The sequence below is a fragment of the Hyla sarda genome, chromosome 4 (genome assembly GCF_029499605.1).
Source record: "Hyla sarda isolate aHylSar1 chromosome 4, aHylSar1.hap1, whole genome shotgun sequence".
Classification (NCBI taxonomy): domain Eukaryota; kingdom Metazoa; phylum Chordata; class Amphibia; order Anura; family Hylidae; genus Hyla; species Hyla sarda.
In genome coordinates, this window is record NC_079192.1 from 102,115,132 (window position 1) to 102,134,662 (window position 19,531).

A 19,531-nucleotide genomic window follows, 5' to 3' on the forward strand; every position below is an offset into this window, starting at 1 on the left:
GAAGAACAAAAAGAATACACCTGGTTCGCATATAAGATATGAGATCTGGGAAGCCCATGAGAGGTGAGCATCTCCTCCGGTTGAGGCCAACATCTCCCCTCTAGGTTCATAATAGCCCCCACCGACGATACGCCTCTAGAGTTCCACATGTGTAACCAGGAGGAAGATCCACCTTGTGGAAATTCCGGATGGCCAAGCAGGGGCATTCTTTTCGAGAGAAGAAAAGGGAGACCAAACTTCTTTCGTATTTCCTTCCAGGACACTATGGTGTCCCTAAGTAATTTTGACCCCTTCACCTTGGCGGGCAACTTGGCATAAGCGGTGTGCAATAGCGCCGGTAGAGACCAGGGAGCTGCCAGTGCTTCCTCTACTTTCAAGCTGAAATATTACGAGGAACCATGCAGCCAATCCAGTACATGTCTGAATATACAGGCTAAATTATACCCCCTGAGATTAGGAAAGTTAACACCCCCCTCCCCTCTGCCTAACATTAGTTTTTGTAGAGCTATTCTAGGGCGCTTACCTTGCCAAATGAACCTTGTAAAAGCTGATTCAATGCGCCTGATATCATTGTGTTTGAGAAGAAAAGGGAGAGTCTGTAAAGGGTATAGTAAACGTGGAAAACTGATCATTTTAATTAGATGGCATCTTCCCAGGAAAGAAAGGGGTTAATTTTACCATCTTCAATTCGGAGAGGATTTTCTTAAAGAGGGGTACATAATTCAGAGTGTATAGTGTATCTGGAGTGCAACCTATGCGTATGCCTAAATAGGTTATATAGGATTGGGCCACCGATACAACCCATCCGTCCGCTGTCCCAGTGCTCCGTATTGATGTAGTGCCCAAGGGCAACAACTTGCTCTTAGATGCATTGATCCTATAGCCTGTGAATCCACCCACCCACGTCAGAAAGTCCAAGATCTTAGGCACAGCGTCTTTGGGGTCATTTAGATAAAGGAGAGCATCATCTGCAAACATTGAAAGTTTGAGTTTCTGCAAATAGGACACAAAGCATCCAGATATTCCGAATTTTCTTAGGACCAGCATCAGCCAGTCCCACCTCACATTGTCAAACGCCTTTTCGGCATCCAGAGATAATAAGGCGGGAGGGGCATCGGTCCTGTGACTAACCCCCACACTTTCCATGGCTGATAACACTTTCCTGATGTTGGATACTGCCGACCTAGATTTTACAAAACCCACTTGGTGTTCTCCTATAAGGGAAGGTAGTATTTTTGATAGCAGCTTAATATCCTGATCTATCAACGAGATAGGTCTATAGGAGCTCGGGTCGGTCAGATCTTTATCCGGTTTAGGTAAGACTTTTATATAAGCTAGCTTGGCCGATGAAGACAATGAGCCCGAATGTAGTATGTCATTAAAGTATCGGGTCAACGTGGGGGTCATTTGTTCCGAGAGGGGTTTAATCCATCAGGTCCCGGAGCTTTGCCATTAGACAAGGATTTTATGCTCTCCGTCACTTCGACTTCTGTTATGTCAGCGTTGAGAATTTGGCCCTGTTCATCCGTTAGTTTAGGGAGGTCAATTCAATCTAAGAAAGTTTCCTTCTCTGTCGTGGAGTCCGAGCTAGTAGAGTACAACGAAGTATAAAACCCAGAATCCTGTTTATAGATTGAGGATCCTAGTGGGTATGACCCCTTCCGTTTGTCAAAGCCAGTATGTGAGCGGGTGGATTCCTTCCTTTAGCTAATCTCGCAAGTAATCTACCCGATTTGTTGACGTGTTTAAAGAATTCCACCTCAAAGTGCGATCTGTATATTCGCTCCCTCCTGTCCAACCACAGCTCATAAGAGGACCTAGCTTCTTGCCATCTGAGTTTATGAGCTGGGGTAGGAGAGTGTATAAAGTTAGACTATGCCTCAGACAACTCTGTACTAGCTGCTGTATGCCCCTCCAGTGTTTTGCGTTTCACAGAATTGCAATAAGCCAGTATTTTGCCCCTCAGGACTACCTTCACTGTCTCCCAGTAAAGTTGTGGATTGTCCTTGTGTGGTGCGTTGTCGACCTCAAACTCCAGGCACCAACCCCTCAATAGGCTCACAAAGGACTCATCTTTAGTCAAATAAGATGGAAATCGCCACAGGAAGTCAGTGCCCTTGGGGGAGGATGGCAGGAGCTCCAAGGCGACCGGCGAATGGTCTGATATCACCATGTCAAGGATATCTACTGTTTGCAGTCTGGTGTGTGTGAGGGAGCTGACCATGAAATAATCAATTTGAGACCAAGAGCCATGAACATGTGCAAAATGGGTGTATTCACGGTCATCTGGATGTGTGTGTCTCCATGAATCTGTGAGTCCTGTGTGTGCGAGAAATGGTGAGAGTACCTTGTCACTTGATCTCGTGGTAACTGGGAGAGGGAGGCACCTTTACGGTCAACAAGTGGGCCTACTACCGAGTTCAGATCGCCGCCCAAAATGGTCAAAGGCCCTACTGTACGTTGGACCGAATCTGCTAGTGAGGTAAAAAAAAGCGTTATCTCCATTCGGTGCATACACATTATAGATATTATATGTATCTCCATTATGTTCAAGCTGTGTCTGAGATAGCCTACCATTATCATCTGCCTCATGAGATAGAACTCGGCATGCAAATTACTTATGCAACAAGGTCAACACTCCAGCCTTACCTCCCACTGCCGGGGATCCCAAAACCCTCCCTACCCATAGTTTCTGCATCCTCAAAAAGTCTGCCTCTACCAGGTGAGTTTCCTGGAGTAGGACGATGTTTGGACGCAGACGTTTTAAATAACGCAAAATTTGAATCCTTTTTTGCGGTGACTTCAACCCCTTCACGTTCCATGTGATTATCCTACACATAATCCAATGTAGATCTCCCGGGGAGGGGAGTGGAGATTGAGTAAGTAGTAGAGAGTGGCAGAAAGAGGGGTGGAGACAAAGAAAGTAGGAAAGCGGAGCAAAGAGGAGGGATAAAAAGTAAAAGTATCCTAACGAGAGACTGAGGTGTCTCAACAAGGCGTAAGAAACAGAGAGATATAGGTGACTGGGGCTGAGAAGTCATGTGTGTAAACAAGGCATCACAGGTGGTAGATGGTGGCACATAGACTGTGGCAAAAACATATAACATATACCAACAACATAAAAATAACAGTAGCAGAAAATCATCACATGGGGGTGCCCCGCGTGGATAATGGGCACCCAACCTAGGTGGTCTGGACCTCACTTTTTTCGGGCACGTACAAGAGCCGGAGCCCTCCCCCCAGGCCCCTTGTGAAACGTGTGAGTAGAAATAGGTACAACAACCCGCTACATGGAAGCATACGACTCACGGGGAAGACCCTCCCTCCCTCTGAGCCCTTTCTGCACAGAAACCAGAACTAGAACTACAATGTGGGGGAATGGGTTTCCAGAAACGTGGGGCGATAAGAATAAGAGACAGAACATACGTCCCCCTGCAATAACAGCTCACCATCATCATATCATAACATATCTGAGACTCCTCCCCTAATGCGTGGTTAAGCAGAGACTATCTAGGACTACTTTAGTCAGATTAGCAAATAAAACCGTCCAATAGTCCAGACCCTGAAAAGAAGACAATAGTTACAAAGTCAAATATACTCAGTCTGGAGAAGTGGATCTTCCTGTTGTCTTCTGCTGAGTCCTGGAAGCCATCTCTGCATCTGGAAGATATGGAATGTACATCGGTGCGTCCCCTCGGTGAGGCAGGACGCCTGACAGGTGATCGTGCAGCCGGTGGGTGAGTTGAGTCTGCCCCAAGATCTCTAAGGGCTGCTTCAGCGGTTGCTGGTGATTGGAAAGACATGTATGTTCCATCATCACGATAAACCTTTAGGGTAGCTGGATATTGCAATTGAAAACGCCTTTTTGCTCGAAAAAGTTCAGTGCATATTTTCCCAAATGCTCTCCTTTTCTTTGTCAGTTCTGCGGAGAAATCCTCAAATATAAGAACTTTTTTATTCCGGAAGGTTAGCGGCGTTTTGCGTCGCCTATAGGCCTTGAGAATCTCCATTTTGTCATTATAATCGAGCAGTTTAAAAATTATTTGGCGTGGTCTGTCCACTGAGTCTTTGCGATTGCGTGGGTCTGCGTGTAGCTCCCGGCCAAGCCGATGTGCTCTCTCCACCCGACATTTATGTGCAAGACCTAAGGCCTTGGGAAGGTCGGACTCACAGAATTCTTGAATGTCTGCAGGTAAGAGGGTCTCGCTGATCCCCACCAACCGTAAGTTGTTGCGCCGGGAACGATTTTCCAGGTCGTCCAATTTACTGCTCACATAACATAAGTCCGTTTCCGACTGCTGCAACTGTTGTGAAAGTCCTCTATTGTCATCTTCCAGGGTTGATATGCGTTTTTCCACCTCCTCTTATCTCCCCGTGTGAGCGCTCAGTTCAGATTGTATGCGGGTAAGCGTAGAGTGGATGGTAGCTTCCAGCATTTGCTGAATCTTTGGGGTAATTAGTGTAACCAAGGCTGTCGCCAATAATTATAAATCCAACGTATTTGGAAGCGATATGTCTGTCAGCTTTGTAGGCGGTTGTTGAGCTGCTTGTGGCAAGTTCATGGGCACCACTTCCACTTGTGTAAATAGTGATTGGCTTCCAGAAACCTCCATGTCAGATGGCTGGGTAGATGAAATTGGGGGGTCACTGGTGAGTGTCTGGGTCTGGTCCCTTATAGGAGAAGAAACAGCTGGAGCCGAGCCGTGCTTGGTGACACCTTTTTGTAAAAACCTATCCATTTATGCCGCGCAATTGTCCACAAGAACATATAAGAAACGTCCCACTGTAGAATCCGGCTATGTTAAATGATATCACAGCTTGTCAGCAGTGTTTGATAGGGAATGATAACTTATCAGAGGCGAGTGCGTTATATAATGTGGTTAGGAAGCACTCACTCTGAAGCAGTAAGAAAGTGTAAACCGTTCGCCAGTTTATGGTTTGAGTGAGAGCAGACTGTTCCCTCGCCCCTCTCAGTCTTTTTAGTTGCTGCTGTATTGAGCCCTGCGCGGTAATATGGCGGCAGCCCTCCAAATAAGGCAGGGACAAAGAGATCAGGTACTGAGAGTGCAGTCCAGTATATAGAGAGTCTCACCTTAAGTGTTGTGAGGCCCTGAGGTGTCCGGTGACAGCGGTGATGAAACGTGGGAGGTTCAGGTAAACCCCGTTAACACTGTAATGTTCGCGTCTCCTTATGGGCCTTAGTTATGTACGTGAAGTGGCGCTCCCTTTACTTTCCTAGGGACCGCGCTGCAAACAAGTCATGCATCAGACTTGTTGCATGCACAGCAGTCTCCAATCCGGCCAGCTGCCCCCACTCGCGGGTGAGGTAAGGAGGAATACCAAGTGTACTAGCGGCCCTGTCTCCTGTCACAGTACCTCAGGGTAAGATGGCGCCCGGTTATGCAACGGGGTGAGGAGCCGCGTTGGGTAGTTCCGTCGCGCTCGCTTGTGTGTCCCTTTTGCGGTTCCCGAAGTAGCTAGAGGGAGTCTCCGAGTCCCCTACTTGCCGGTATGCTGTGGCTCGGTGCAGCCAGTCTCCGGTGCGGGATAGGGGCCCGGGGGGTGGAGGAGCTCCGTCTCCTTGCTCACTACATGCCCGCGCCGGAAACGGAAGTCTGGTCAGTATTGTTAACCAAAACCAGGAGCGGAACCAACAGAGAAAAAGGTGCAATTCTTTTCATTATAATTCTTCTCTATGTTGGTTTCACTTCTTTATTTTGTTATAATTACTGAGCAAGATACTATGAGTAAACATAACCCAAGGTGAGTTTTACGCAAGAATAATTCTTGAGTCTGTATTACAGACATAAGTCCCGGCCTGACTGTGAATCTGATGACCTGAACGGACAGATGTCAGCTGGGGTTACCAGAAACCCATCACCTATGTGCTTCAGGTTTTTCCGTGCAATTGCATATAAATGTTAAAGGGGTACTCCAGTGGAAAACAAATGTTTTCAAATCAACTTGTGCCAGAAAGTTAAACAGATTTGCAAATTTACTTTTATGTAAAAATCTAAATCCTTCCACTACTTATCAACTGCTGTATACTACAGAGGAAGTTGTGTAGTCCTTTCCAGTCTGACCACAGTGCTCTCTGCTGACACCTCTGTCTGTGTCAGGAACTGTCCAGAGTAGGAGCAAATCCCCATAGCAAACCTCTCCTGCTCCAGACAGTTCCTGACACAGACAGAGGTGGCAGCAGAGAGCGCTGTGGTCAGACTGGAAAGAACTTCACAACTTCATGTGGAGCATACAGCAGCTGATAAGTATTGGAAGGATTAAGATTTTTATAAACCTGTACAACTTTCTGGCACCAGTTGATTTGAAAAAAAAAAATTCCCACCGAAGTTCTCCTTTAACATAAAGAAAAAAGGCTAAATATTTTTGAGTCACTCTCTTACATCATGGTTCCTGCACAAATTGAGGATAGATCATCGTTTTTTAAATGCCATCTTAGGCCCCTGTCACACTACAAAATGATTCCGTTTTAAAGATCCGTACGAAGTTCCGTCTGAAAATCAGCTGAAAACGTCAGTTAAAAAATCCTATACGGCCGTTAGAAAATCCCAATATAGTCTATGGGATTTTCCTAATAGCCGTTTTAACCCGTTATAGCCCGTTATTAATAACGACCGTTATTTTGTGACGGAAGATGGTAACGGGAGAAATAGTAACGGGAGAAATAGTGCATGCACTATTTCTCCCGTAACTAACTTCCCTCACAAAATAACGGCCGTTATTAAAGGGGTACTCCCGTGGAAAACTTTTTTTTTTTTCAATCAACTGGTGCCAGAAAGTTAAACAGATTTGTAAATCACTTCTATTAAAAATCTTAATCCTTCCAGTACTTTTTAGGGGCTGTATACTAAAGAGAAATCCAAAAAGAAATGGCTTTCCTCTGATGTCATGACCACAGTGCTCTCTGCTGACCTCTGCTGTCCATTTTAGGAAATGTCCAGAGCAGGAGAAAATCCCCATAGCAAACATATGCTGCTCTTTTTTATTTCTCTTTAGTATACAGCCCCTAAAAAGTACTGGAAGGATTAAGATTTTTTAATAGAAGTGATTTACAAATCTGTTTAACTTTCTGGCACCAGTTGATTTAAAAAAAAAAAAAAAAAAGTTTTCCACAGGAGTACCCCTTTAATAACGGGTTAAAATGGCTATTAGAAAGATCCCATAGACTGTAATGGGATTTTCTAACGGGCGTATAGGATTTTGTAACTACAGTTTTCAGCTGATTTTCAGACGGAACTTTGTACGGATCTTTAAAACGGAGTAATTTTGTAGTGTGAAACAAGCCTAACCCAGTCCAGGCTCTGTTTTGTAAGACTAGGTTTCCACACACAGGTTTTTGCTGGCGTTTGAGACAAAGTCGTAAGTGGATCCATGAGGAAGGAGAAGTATATAAGTGCCAGAAAAAGCCTGTGTGAAAACCTAGTCTAAAAGAGTCCTCATGTTAGTAAATAGGGACTTACAAGGAGGCATATAAAGGTATGAATAATACTGCTATGGGCAACAACTCCACGGATACTTTTCACAAACTGTGGAACTACCGTGGAAAACTTTTTTTTTTTTTTTTAAATCAACTGGTGCAAGAAAGTTAAACAGACTTGTTAATTACTTCTATTTAAAAATCTTAATCCTTCCAGTACTTTTTAGGGGCTATAAACTACAGAGGAAATGCTTATCTTTTTAGATTTCTCTGATGTCATGACCACAGTGCTCTCTACTGACCTCTGCTGTCCATTTTAAGAACAGGAGAAAATCCTCATAGCAAACATATGCTGCTCCGGACAGTACCTAAAATAGACAGCAGAGGTCAGCAGAGAGCACTGTGGTAATGACATCAGAGAAATCTAAAAAGATAAGCATTTCCTTTGTAGTATATAGCCCCTAAAAAGTACTGGAAGGATTAAGATTTTTTAATAGAAGTAATTTACAAATCTGTTTAACTTTCTGGCACCAGTTGATTTAAAAAAAAAAGTTTTCCACGGTAGTACCCCTTTAATAACTCACTCTCCATATGTATTATTAACCCCTTGAATTAGAATACTCCTTTACATACAGCCCTTACTGTAAACTCTATGGAAGGACATGGCTCTCCAGCATAACACAACATACACGTATGATAAGAAAACGTCACCTATATCTATAAAGAGCGCCACATTTTAACCCTGCGAGATGGACTGGCCTTACGTTTAGACCTAGGTCAGCATAGATACCAAGCGGTAGGATAGAGTCTAGTTTACGGATTTACTTTCCCTGTAAATGAATGATTCTGCTTTGAAGCCGACACAAATGGGTTCAGTTCATTATTAAGGAATTACTTCCGAATAAAGGTCAGTCTGTCGCGGCTTAGAAAAAAAAATTAATTGGATGATTCCCAAATATCAAGATAAGAAGGTCTTTTGTTGCTTCCCTGATTTGAGGGTTAATGTCTCATGTTGGCCGCGGTTCAGTCACTGCAACTCACAGATCAAATTCTGCCCAAGATGAGTGTCGTATATTAGGGTACCAGGAAGTCGAAATTATAAACCATCTATTATTCCGTGTACTAAGACCATCAAGTAAAATATAGATGTTGGATGGGTCCTTACACTGTAGAGCTGCCTGTTGGTGACATGGAAAGCAGGGCTTTAGGCCTCAGTCACATGGATGTATACTGTGTATATTCTAGATCAGTGGTCTCCAACCTGCGGACCTCCAGATGTTGCAAAACTACAACTCCCAGCATGCCCGGACAGCCGTTGGCTGTCCGGGCATGCTGGGAGTTGTAGTTTTGCAATATCTGGAGGTCCGCAGGTTGAAGAACGCTGTAGATGTAGACAGTATTCTGTAGCATCTAGACCCAGGTGGTTCTAGTGAACAAAACGACATCATGCTATGGATTTATTGTGTCTATTTATCTGAATGAGGCCTTACTGTACCGACCCCTTGACCTTGCTCTCCAGCTATTTTATTAGTCATTGAAAGACGTGTTTTACGGTAGTGTCCCCCCATTTCACGGGCAAGCACTAGGACAGCTGCATTTGTTATTTGGTATCTCAGCAAGACATAGGGGACAGATGGAGGGGAGTAAGGCTGACATTTTTTTTTTTACTTTAGATAGATGGAATCTGAAACAAAAGTAGTTGCCAAGGTGGACATACCCTTTATACCGGTTTCACAAGGGGGGGTATTACAGCCACATATTTGCATCTGTATCACCCCCACACGTCTAAGCCCAACTATGTTTCACATAACCCGCACTGACAGCTGTTAGATCCAGTCATCAGACCTGTGCTTACGGCTGTTTATATGGGCATGATATGGGCACAGGGGTACTCCCGTGGAAAAAAATTTTTTTTAATCAACTGGTGCCAGAAAGTTAAACAGATTTGTAAATCACTTGTATTAAAAAATCTTTATCCTTCCAGTACTTTTTAGGGGCTGTATACTAAAGAGAAATCCAAAAAAAGAAATGCATTTCCTCTGATGTCATGACCACAGTGCTCTCTGCTGACCTCTGCTGTCCATTTTAGGAACTGTCCAGAGCAGCATATGTTTGCTATGGGGATTTTTTCCTGCTCTGGACAGTTTATGAAATGGACAGCAGAGGTCATGACATCAGAGGAAATGCATTTCTTTTTTTGGATTTCTCTTTAGTATACAGCCCCTAAAAAGTACTGGAAGGATTAAGATTTTTTTAATAGAAGTGATTTACAAATCTGTTTAACTTTCTGGCACCAGTTGATTTAAAAAAAAAAAAGTTTTCCACAGGAGTAGCCCTTTAAGCCTTCATGAAACTGGGTTTTTTCACTGTCACTCTAAAATGTAAATGGGTTTTCGCACCATGGACACTTATCTTCTTGCCACAGGATAGCTTTTGTGTCTGACTATGTGAATGGAGAAGCAGTGCATATATCCAACCACCATTATCTCTGGGACCTCAGGAGATAGCAGAGTACTGTAGTCAGCTGTCTGGCGCTCCTATAGACAGTTAATGGAGACGGAATAGGTGTCCATAGTGGTAAAAGTTTGAGTTTGCCTGAGTAAGGGTGCATACACACCATGTTCCAGCTGGGGGATGTGAAAACTGGGCAATCCCGGACCTGCCCCGTATCTCATTCATTTGAATGAGCAAACCGGAATCAGATAGTGACTCATTTTTGCCCCATTTACGGTTTGCTGACCGGAATAAACAACCGTGGTATACTACAGTTTTCAGTCCGGTTACAAAACTGGATACTCTGGTCGGCTCATTCAAATGAATTAGATACGGTCCTGGTGGGATATGGGAGCGCCTGGTTTTTACATCTCCCAGCCGGATCCAGGCCCTGTATGACAGAAACATGGTGCGGACGCACCCTTACAGACAATGCAGTACCTATCAGGTGTTTTAGTAAATATTTTTCCCTTTAAAAAAGCAATGCTATGCCAGCTTGTGTTAGAAGTCAGCATTATGTTATTCCTCTCCAAACTGTTTGTTTCTATCCATGTCTTGCATATAGGATGTGTCTCTAGATCAGTGTTGGAAAACACTGCTCTACAGTCATGGCCGTAAATGTTGGCACCCCTGAAATTTTTCTAGAAAATGAAGTATTTCTCACAGAAAAGGATTGCAGTAACACATGTTTTGCTATATACATGTTTATTCCCTTTGTGTGTATTGGAATTAAACCAAAAAGGGAGGGAAAAAAGCAAATTGGACAGAATGTCACCAAACTCCAAAAATGGGCTGGACAAAGTTATTGGCACCCTTTCAAAATTGTGGGAAAATAAGATTGTTTCAAGCATGTGATGCTCCTTTAAACTCACCTGGGGCAAGTAACAGGTGTGCACAATATAAAAATCACACCTGAAAGCAGATAAAAAGGAGAGAAGTTCACTTAGTCTTTTCATTGTGTGTCTGTGTGTGCCACACTAAGCATGGACAACAGAAAGAGGAGAAGAGAACTGTCTGAGGACTTGAGAACCAAAATTGTGGAAAAATATCAACAATCTCAAGATTACAAGTCCATCTCCAGAGATCTAGATTTGCCTTTGTCCACAGTGCGCAACATTATCAAGAAGTTTGCAACCCATGGCACTGTAGCTAATCTCCCTGGGTGTGGACGGAAGAGAAAAATTGATGAAAGGTGTCAATGCAGGATAATACGGATGGTGGATAAGCAGCCTCAAACAAGTTCCAAAGATATTCAAGCTGTCCTGCAGGCTCAGGGAGCATTCGTGTCAGCACGAACTATCAGTCGACAATTAAATTAAATGAAACGCTATGGCAGGAGACCCAGGAGGACCCCACTGCTGACACAGAGACATAAAAAAGCAAGACTACATTTTGCCAAAATGAGCTTGAGCAAGCCAAAATCTTTCTGGGAAAACGTCTTATGGACAGATGAGACCAAGATAGAACTTTTAGTACCTACAGTGAAATATGGTGGAGGTTCAATGATGTTTTGGGGTTGTTTTGCTGCCTCTGGCACTGGGTGCCTTGAATGTGTGCAAGGCATCATGAAATCTGAGGATTACCAACGGATTTTGGGTCACACTGTACAGCCTAGGGTCATAAAGCTGGGTTTGCTTCCCAGATCTTGGGTCTTCCAGCAGGACAATGACCACAAACAATGACCCGTCAACAATCACCCAGAAATAGATGGCAACAAAGTGCTGGAGAGTTCTGAAGTGGCAGCAATGAGTCCAGATCTAAATCCCATTGAACAGCTGTGGAGAGAAGTTAAAATTGCTGTTGGGAAAAGGCGCCCTTCCAATAAGAGACCTGGAGCAGTTTGCAAAGGAAGAGTGGTCCAACATTCCGGCTGAGAGGTGTAAGAAGCTTATTGATGGTTATAGGAAGCGACTGATTTCAGTAATTTTTTTTCCAAAGGGTGTGCAAACAAATATTATTAAGTTATGGGTGCCAATAATTTTGTCCAGACCATTTTTTTTGTTTGGTGTGACATTATGTCCAATTTGCTTTTTTTTCCATCCTTTTTTGGTTTAGTTCCAATACACACAAAGGGAATAAATATGTGTATAATAAAACATGTGTTACTGCAATCCTTTTCTCTGAGAAATACTTCATTTTCTTGAAAAATTTCAGGGGTGCCAACATTTACGGCCATGACTGTACATACTGTAGACTGACAGTGCCAGAAATGATTGGACAGTCCTGGACTGTGTAGGGACATTTTACATGTACAATTTATTTCCTTGAGGAACAACAGAGGACTAGCACAATACAAGATGCTTTACCAGTGGAAAATTCATGTATCCGCTAAAGGACGTGTCAGAAGGGTTGAGGGACTCTATTGAATTGTGGGGGTTTACCATTTACACCAGTCCATGTTTATGTGCATTTTAGTGCTCCTCCGACTGTGGCCAGGGCACCAAGAAGAGGCAAATATCCTGCACCAATACCCGGGGTAAATGTGATTCTGCTACAAGGCCAAGAGAGGAGGAGGAATGTGAAGACTACACAGGCTGTTATGAGTGGAAGACTGGAGACTGGTCCAAGGTTTGTAGATTACACAATGTTCATAGACGCTTTGCATGTGTAACTTAATGAATTTTAAAGCAATAATGCTGAAATGGCAAATAGTCTTTTCTTTAAAAGCACATGTGTTGCCTATTAAATCCCAAAAAAATACTGACATCACCGAATGCCTCTGGGAAGGAATTCACAATATCTAATTCTTAATTAGTTGTTAGGTCCCTTGCTGTGAACTTGGTGCAGCTCCAGACATGGCGAACTGATGACAGATCCTTGTGATTATCAAGACATCACTGATGAACAACATCCCAGTGATTCTTATTTAAAGAGATATTCCCATCTTACAATGTGATAGCGTATCACTGGGACCCCAAGTGATCGCAAGATTCCCTTTCATGCATTTCACCCTGTCCCAAAGGGCATAACCAACTAAACACAGTAATATACCATTACTTTTTAAGGGTGTACTTACACGTACAGTATCCTGTGCATATTTTTTACACAAGATTTGAAGCTGCAGATTTATGCTTCAGAGTTCAATGTAAACTAATTGGCTGAACACAGATTAAAATCTGCAGCTTTAAAGAGGTACTCCAGTGGGGGGAAAAATTCACATCAACTAGTACCAGAAAGTTATACAGATTTATAAATTACTTCTATTTAAGAATCTTAATCTTTCCAGTACTTAGCAGCTGCTGTATACTACAGAGGAAGTTGTGTAGTTCTTTCCAGTCTGACCACAGTGTTCTCTGCTGACACCTCTGTCCATGTCAGGAACTGTCCAGAGTAGAAGCAAATCCTCATAGAAAACCTATCCAGCTATGGACAGTTCCTGACATGGACAGAGGTGTCAGCAGAGAACACTGTGGTCAGACTGAAAAGAACTACACAACTTTCTCTGATGCATACAGCAGCTAATAAGTACTGGAAGGATTTAGATTTTTAAATAGAAGTTGATTTAAAACATTTCTTCCACCAGAGTATCCCTTTTAAATCCTGCGCATCGAATGTGCACAGGATACTGTACGTGTGAATACACTCTTAGATGGTCAGACCCTTTTAAATACAAATAGAAAATGAAGTTGAACGATTTACAATCTGTAGCTGGTGAGAATACATAGATAGGTAAAATTAGTATAATAGGAGCAGAAATGTTTTTACATTTCTTCTGAGTAAGGGCCCTTTCAGATGGGCTGACCCAATCCCCATACTAGGGCCATCTACATTGTAGATCAGCACCCATTTAAGGAGCCTTTACACCATCAGTTGTGTGGCCCTTCATTTTCTAAATTATTGGCATCCCCCATTTAGGATTGCAAAAATGACGCATTAAGTATTAACTTATTTACAATATGGGCCTATTCATGTTGAATTATATTACAGGATAAACTGGCTGATAGCAGCAAACAATACATTGTTTTAAACTGCACAGGGTGTCATGTATTTGACATTTCATTCTATTGGCTCTTTCTAAGGGAATATAAGCAGTGTTGCACTGGCCCAACATGGTACCAGGGAATCCTACTGTAGGCCCTGGTTCTCAAACAGTACTGGGCCTCAATGATCCAGCAGGTTGACTTTGGAGTCAATCACTTGCACTAGGGTCTATGTCTTATATCCTATAACCTATTAGATCTTATCCTATCCTGTCCTATATGTTCAATGATAACAACAAAGACTACAATGTATTTAAAAGTGGAGGTGACATATTTTGTATAGATGGAGCAGGGTCCTCAAGGTACACTGAATAGTACTTGTTTGTTTTATCCTACCCCTTATTATCCCATTGCTTACTCCTTTCAGTGCTCTGCCACATGTGGGAAAGGTCTGCAGTCTCGGGTGGTACAGTGTATGCACAAGGTGACCGGCCGTCACGGAAATGAATGTTCCTTCTTATCCAAGCCAGTGGCCTACAGGCAATGCCACCAAGAAGCCTGTAATGAAAAAGCGAATGCCAATACCATCACTTCTCCTAGACTCGGTTAGTAATATGGAAACATTTTACATGTTATGTTGTTGTTTGGTTGTTAGACTGATTTAGGAAAAATGGAAACTGATTTTTAATTTATACATCCAAAGCATGTTATAAACCTGTGCAGCCTGTAATATTGGGGAGCTCTGTTGCTGGCAGCACTGTTTGTCTACTACTATCTGCCTGGCACTGTTGTTGTAGGCATTACTATTTTACTACCAGTAATGTATGGCCATTATTTTTTTGGCTCAGAAGCACTGCCTTTCAAACCCTACTATTTGATTTGTTGTGCTATATATATTATAGTGAAACCCCCTCTATGAGAAGACCACCTTCTTATCCAGATTTTCAGCCTCCATTATTGAACACCACCCCCTAGGTGGACTTCTCAGAGGTTTTACTGTATTTTATGAGAAGACCCCCATTTTTCATAAAAGGGATAACTTGTAACAGATACTGAAGCTTTGGGCTATTGCTAAAAGTCTGCAATATATTATTCTATTTCTTATTTTGTTTTCTTACAGCTGCCCTGACTTACAAGTGCACTGGTGACCAATGGACAGTGTACTGCAGGGTTATTCGAGAAAAAAATCTATGTCAGGACATGCGGTGGTACCAACGCTGCTGCCAGACATGTAGGGACTTCTATGCTACCAAGATGCAGCCACAAAGCTAGTGGCCCAAGGTGCTGACCAGAGCACTGCAACACAGAACAGCAGTGCTACAAAGACTTGAACATTATGGTGCTGGGTGATGATGCCAGGGGTGCCCATGTCGTCAGATGTGAAATCGCAGAACAAGTGTCACATACTCCTCGGTGTACTGCCAAGCTTGTTCACCTGCTTCATTGGTTGTCTCCCGGATGTTTATCACGCTAAATGACTTATTTTGGATTACGCAAACATATTCTCAGGCAAATCAAACAGACTGGAGAAACTGTGATAGATTTCATTGGTTTGCTCAAAAATGGAAAAAAGCAATGCAAAATGACATTCTTTCAGGGGTGCCAGTTCCACACGGAGTTAATCTGCTGTGCCAAGAAATCAGCAGCTGTAAAGTGGTGCCTGACTTGAAGCATTGCCTACTATGATGTCTAGTGAGTAGTGAATATTTGCACACATGGTGCAAACTGATGACCGCCTATCTCAACAGCAAGCCAATCTTCACCAGTGTTTATTTTACTGTCTGGGTTCATTCACACCATGAATATTAGAGGTAGCAGTAAATCCACCAGGTTTTTCTTTTTCTGTTATGTTAAATCATGTTACAGCTACTGTAAAATGTGAATATAGGGACATTACTTGCCATACAGTTCATTCTGTAACGTGCCAGAAAAGATGGACATGTCGCCTAGAATACACCACTCTTGTATTGTTCTTTTCTTCATCACTTTGACTATGAAACCTATATGCTGGCATACTTTACAGTCTTGCAGCTTGTGACTTATGTTATGTTTATATGGAATCTTATGTTTTGTGTTCGTGCTGTAACAGGGGGTAAGTATCTGGATATGTGCCCTCAGATACTGCTTACATTCGTTCTGTCAAAGTTAACAGAGGGTGTAACTTTTATGTTTGTTTTTCTTCTACTGGTAAAACTTGCAGCAGCCAGATGTGATTTTACATAGCTGGTTATTCATGAAGACCACCATTCACCATTCACATACAGCTGGGCTGCACTGCAATACTTGTGTTATGAACCCAGCATTACTTAGATTTATGGAAACCACCATATAATTCCATCTTACTCATGGACATGAATATGTGTCTGTAACCCAAAGTGTTTGCTTTTATTTTACCAAATGCACAAGAGTGTGACTAGCAATGGGCACGGCAGAACTGTGTTCACACCACTATTTTATCATGCCCCCTTCAGTTACCGATTGGGATATTTCTCTATCCTTGTGTTATTGTTTATATACTTTTTTACTTTTGTGGCTTTTTTTGTTTTTGACAGGTGGAAAGTCTTCCACAGCTCCTGTCATGTAAACCCTTTGTAGCGTTTAAAAGTCCTTGGAAAAAAAAGTGTAGCTATTGATATTTTGGCGTGTTAGATTTTATGTATATCTCCCTGTATATTTTTTTTGTTACCCTGTTTTATATTCCGTCCCTATATTCCGCGGTTATATTTTAGCAGGATACAAACATAGTAGGACCTGTTATGAACTCACAGTGGACTTCAGTTACAAGATGCATCTATGGTGCAGCCTATGGCCCATCTATTCAACTTCTTTGTCACCAGTAGAATGTCCCAGGATTCTATATTATTTTACATTTAGACTGTAACTAAGTTGGACAATACTGAACACTTCTGTGACTAACAAGACCAACAACAATAAGGTCATAGTACAACATCATTTACTCAGTAGAATATGATGTTAGTACTGTGATATTTTACTCTGGGATTAGCTCTAGGGATCGTCCTTGACACAGACACAGGACATATTCCCCCACTTTAACAAGCAGGTCCACACCACTTCTTCATGCAATCTGACCCTCGGTCAGGTTTAATGGGAAAGGTTGCAGGACAAAATGAAACACAATTCACAATGGAACAAACAAAATCCTAGGCCATCTAACCCCTGACTACACATTTGTCACTTCCCTCTCCATCCACTGGTAAGCTAGTCTTCACCAGCTCAAAACACAGGTTTCCTGCAACCTTTATTGTGGCCTCTTGCTGTGTGTACTAAGACCCCTTGTCTGTCCACTTCACTGGTGTGGTGGGTCACTCACAGCGCCTGGCTGTGTGCTCCTTGCAAGGACCCCTGCCTCTCCCTCACAGCCACCCTGCTGTCTTCTGGGGAGAGTCCAGACTATTCTTTCTGGTCCCTTAAATATCTGCCCTCTAAGGGACCTAGCATAAGAGACTGGGAAAAACACCTTTTCACTACCTGCAACCCTGCCTGAGTGTCACAGTACATAAAACAGCTTCATCCTGATTCAGTGACATTAGCCTGCCCATTGTGCTGGGTATTATCTTCACCCAGGTAGTTAACTTACAGTGAAGAAAAAATGATTTTTATTATTTGATCCTCTGTTGATTTTGTATGTTTGCCCACTGACAGAGAAATGATCCCTCTATAATTTTAATGGTCAGTTTATTTGAAAGTAAGAGACCGAATAACAACAAAAAAATACAGAAAAGGAATTTCAAATACGTTCTGAATTGGTTTTTATTTCACTCAGTCAAATAAATATTTGCAGGCACTGCAGGATTCTTTCCTTCATTGCGTATTTTGTTAAAGGGGTTTGTTAAATCAACTGGTGCCAGAAAGTTGAACAGATTTGTAAATTACTTCTATTAAAAAATCTTAATCCTTCCAGTACTTATTAGCTGCTGAATACTACAGAGGAAAATATTTTCTTTTTGGAACACAGTGCTCTCTGCTGACATCTCTGTCCATTTTAGGGACTGTAGAGAGCAGCATACGTTTTCTATGGAGATTTTCTACTACTCTGGACAGTTCCTGATACGGATATCAGGTGTCAGCAGAGAGCTCTGTGTTCCAAAAAGAAAATAATTTATTTTGTAGTATTCAGTAACTAAGTACTGGAAGGATTAAGATTTTTTTAATAGAAGTAATTTACAAATCTGTTTAACTTTCTGGCACCAGTCGATTTAAAAAAAAAAAAAAAAAGCTTTCCGCCGGAGTACCCCTTTAACAGTTGTTTTCTTGGCGACTATGGTCCAAGCTACAACTGGTGTAAACTTCTCACCAAGCTGCTTGGCGATGGTCTTGTAGTCCATTCCAGCCTTGTGTCCCTGACATTCTTGCACAGCTCTTACGTCTTTGCCATGGTGAAGAGTTTGGCATCTGACTGACTGCCTCTGTGGACAGGTGTCTTTTATACAGGTAACAAGCAGAGATTTACAGCACACCCTTTAAGAGAGTGCTCCTAATCTCAGCTTGTTACCTTGTTATTAAAGACACCCGGAAGCCAGAAATATTGCTGATTGATATGGGATCAAATACTTATTTCACTGAGTAAAACGCAAATCGATTCATAAACTATTTGAAATGCATTTTTTGTTGTTTTTCTGTCAATCAGCATTAAATAACCCAACCATAAAAAATAACGACTGATCATTTCTTTGTCAGTGGGCAAAATCTGCAGGGGATCAAATAATTTTTTCCTTTACTGTAGCCTGCACATAGTGGAAGACATGGAACAATGTATCTGCAGATAACTATACAAGTGTACACTCAGCAGTAATGCCTAGTTTCATGCCACCATACATACACTGTGATCTGAACCATACAAAAGGCATGGATTATATAAATAAAAATACGTACACATGAAAGTAATGGTTCACTTTTTGTGCTGGAAGTATGCTCCCAATTCAATGTCAGCAGATGCAATTTTGGAAATACCCCTTAAAAATAACTTTTTACTTTCTACTTTTCCCCCCAATATTATTCCCCTATTTCCGCAATTAGTTCTTTAGGTACCATAGGGAGGAAGCTCCCTACATACACATTTATATAGATTCCAACAAGTTATTTATATAAATGTGAATATATCAGCTCTTATCCCTACTTCTTCTGAAGTGGTTTCTGCATGCACCTAGAATGATACAATTTATCAAGTCAGACATTCACAGCAGTGTATTTTTTGTGTATTTTACCATCACTTCACATTACTAGGTGCAGGGGTTTAGCATGTATTTTTAATTTAAAGTATTAGCCTAGAGCAGGGGTCCTCAAACTTTTCAAACGGGGCCAGTTCACTGTCCCTCAGACCGTTGGAGGGCCGGACTATAGTTAAAAAAAAAAACGAATTCCTATGCACACTTATATATCTTATTAGTGGACTACCCCTTTAAGTACGTAAGTATGCAGCACAGTTCCCCTCCACATTAGGTAGGCATTATAGTTCCCTCCACATTAGGTTGGCAGTATAGATCCCCCACATTAGGTTGTAGTTCCCCCACATTACGTTGGCAGTATAGTTCCCTAACATTAGGTTGTGGTTCCCCCACATTAGGTTTGTAGTATAGTTTTCCCCCACATTAGGTTGGCAGCATAGTTCCCCCACATTAGGTGCAGTATAGTTCCCCCACATTAGGTGCAGTATAGTTCCCCC

General features: G+C 42.2%; 1 protein-coding gene across 4 annotated transcripts in view; it reads left to right on the plus strand.

Annotated features, from left to right (window-relative positions):
• Window positions 1-17,720, plus strand: part of ADAMTS17 (ADAM metallopeptidase with thrombospondin type 1 motif 17) — a 250,758-nt gene extending 233,038 nt beyond the window's left edge. For all 4 annotated transcript variants that reach the window (XM_056571810.1, XM_056571808.1, XM_056571809.1 and 1 more), the window contains 3 exons: window positions 12,344-12,496; window positions 14,276-14,453; window positions 14,969-17,720. In XM_056571810.1, coding sequence (XP_056427785.1) covers window positions 12,344-12,496; window positions 14,276-14,453; window positions 14,969-15,120 — 483 coding nt within the window. In that variant the 3' untranslated portion in view covers window positions 15,121-17,720. The remainder of the gene's footprint in view (window positions 1-12,343; window positions 12,497-14,275; window positions 14,454-14,968) is intronic.
• Window positions 17,721-19,531: the final 1,811 nt, after the last annotated feature.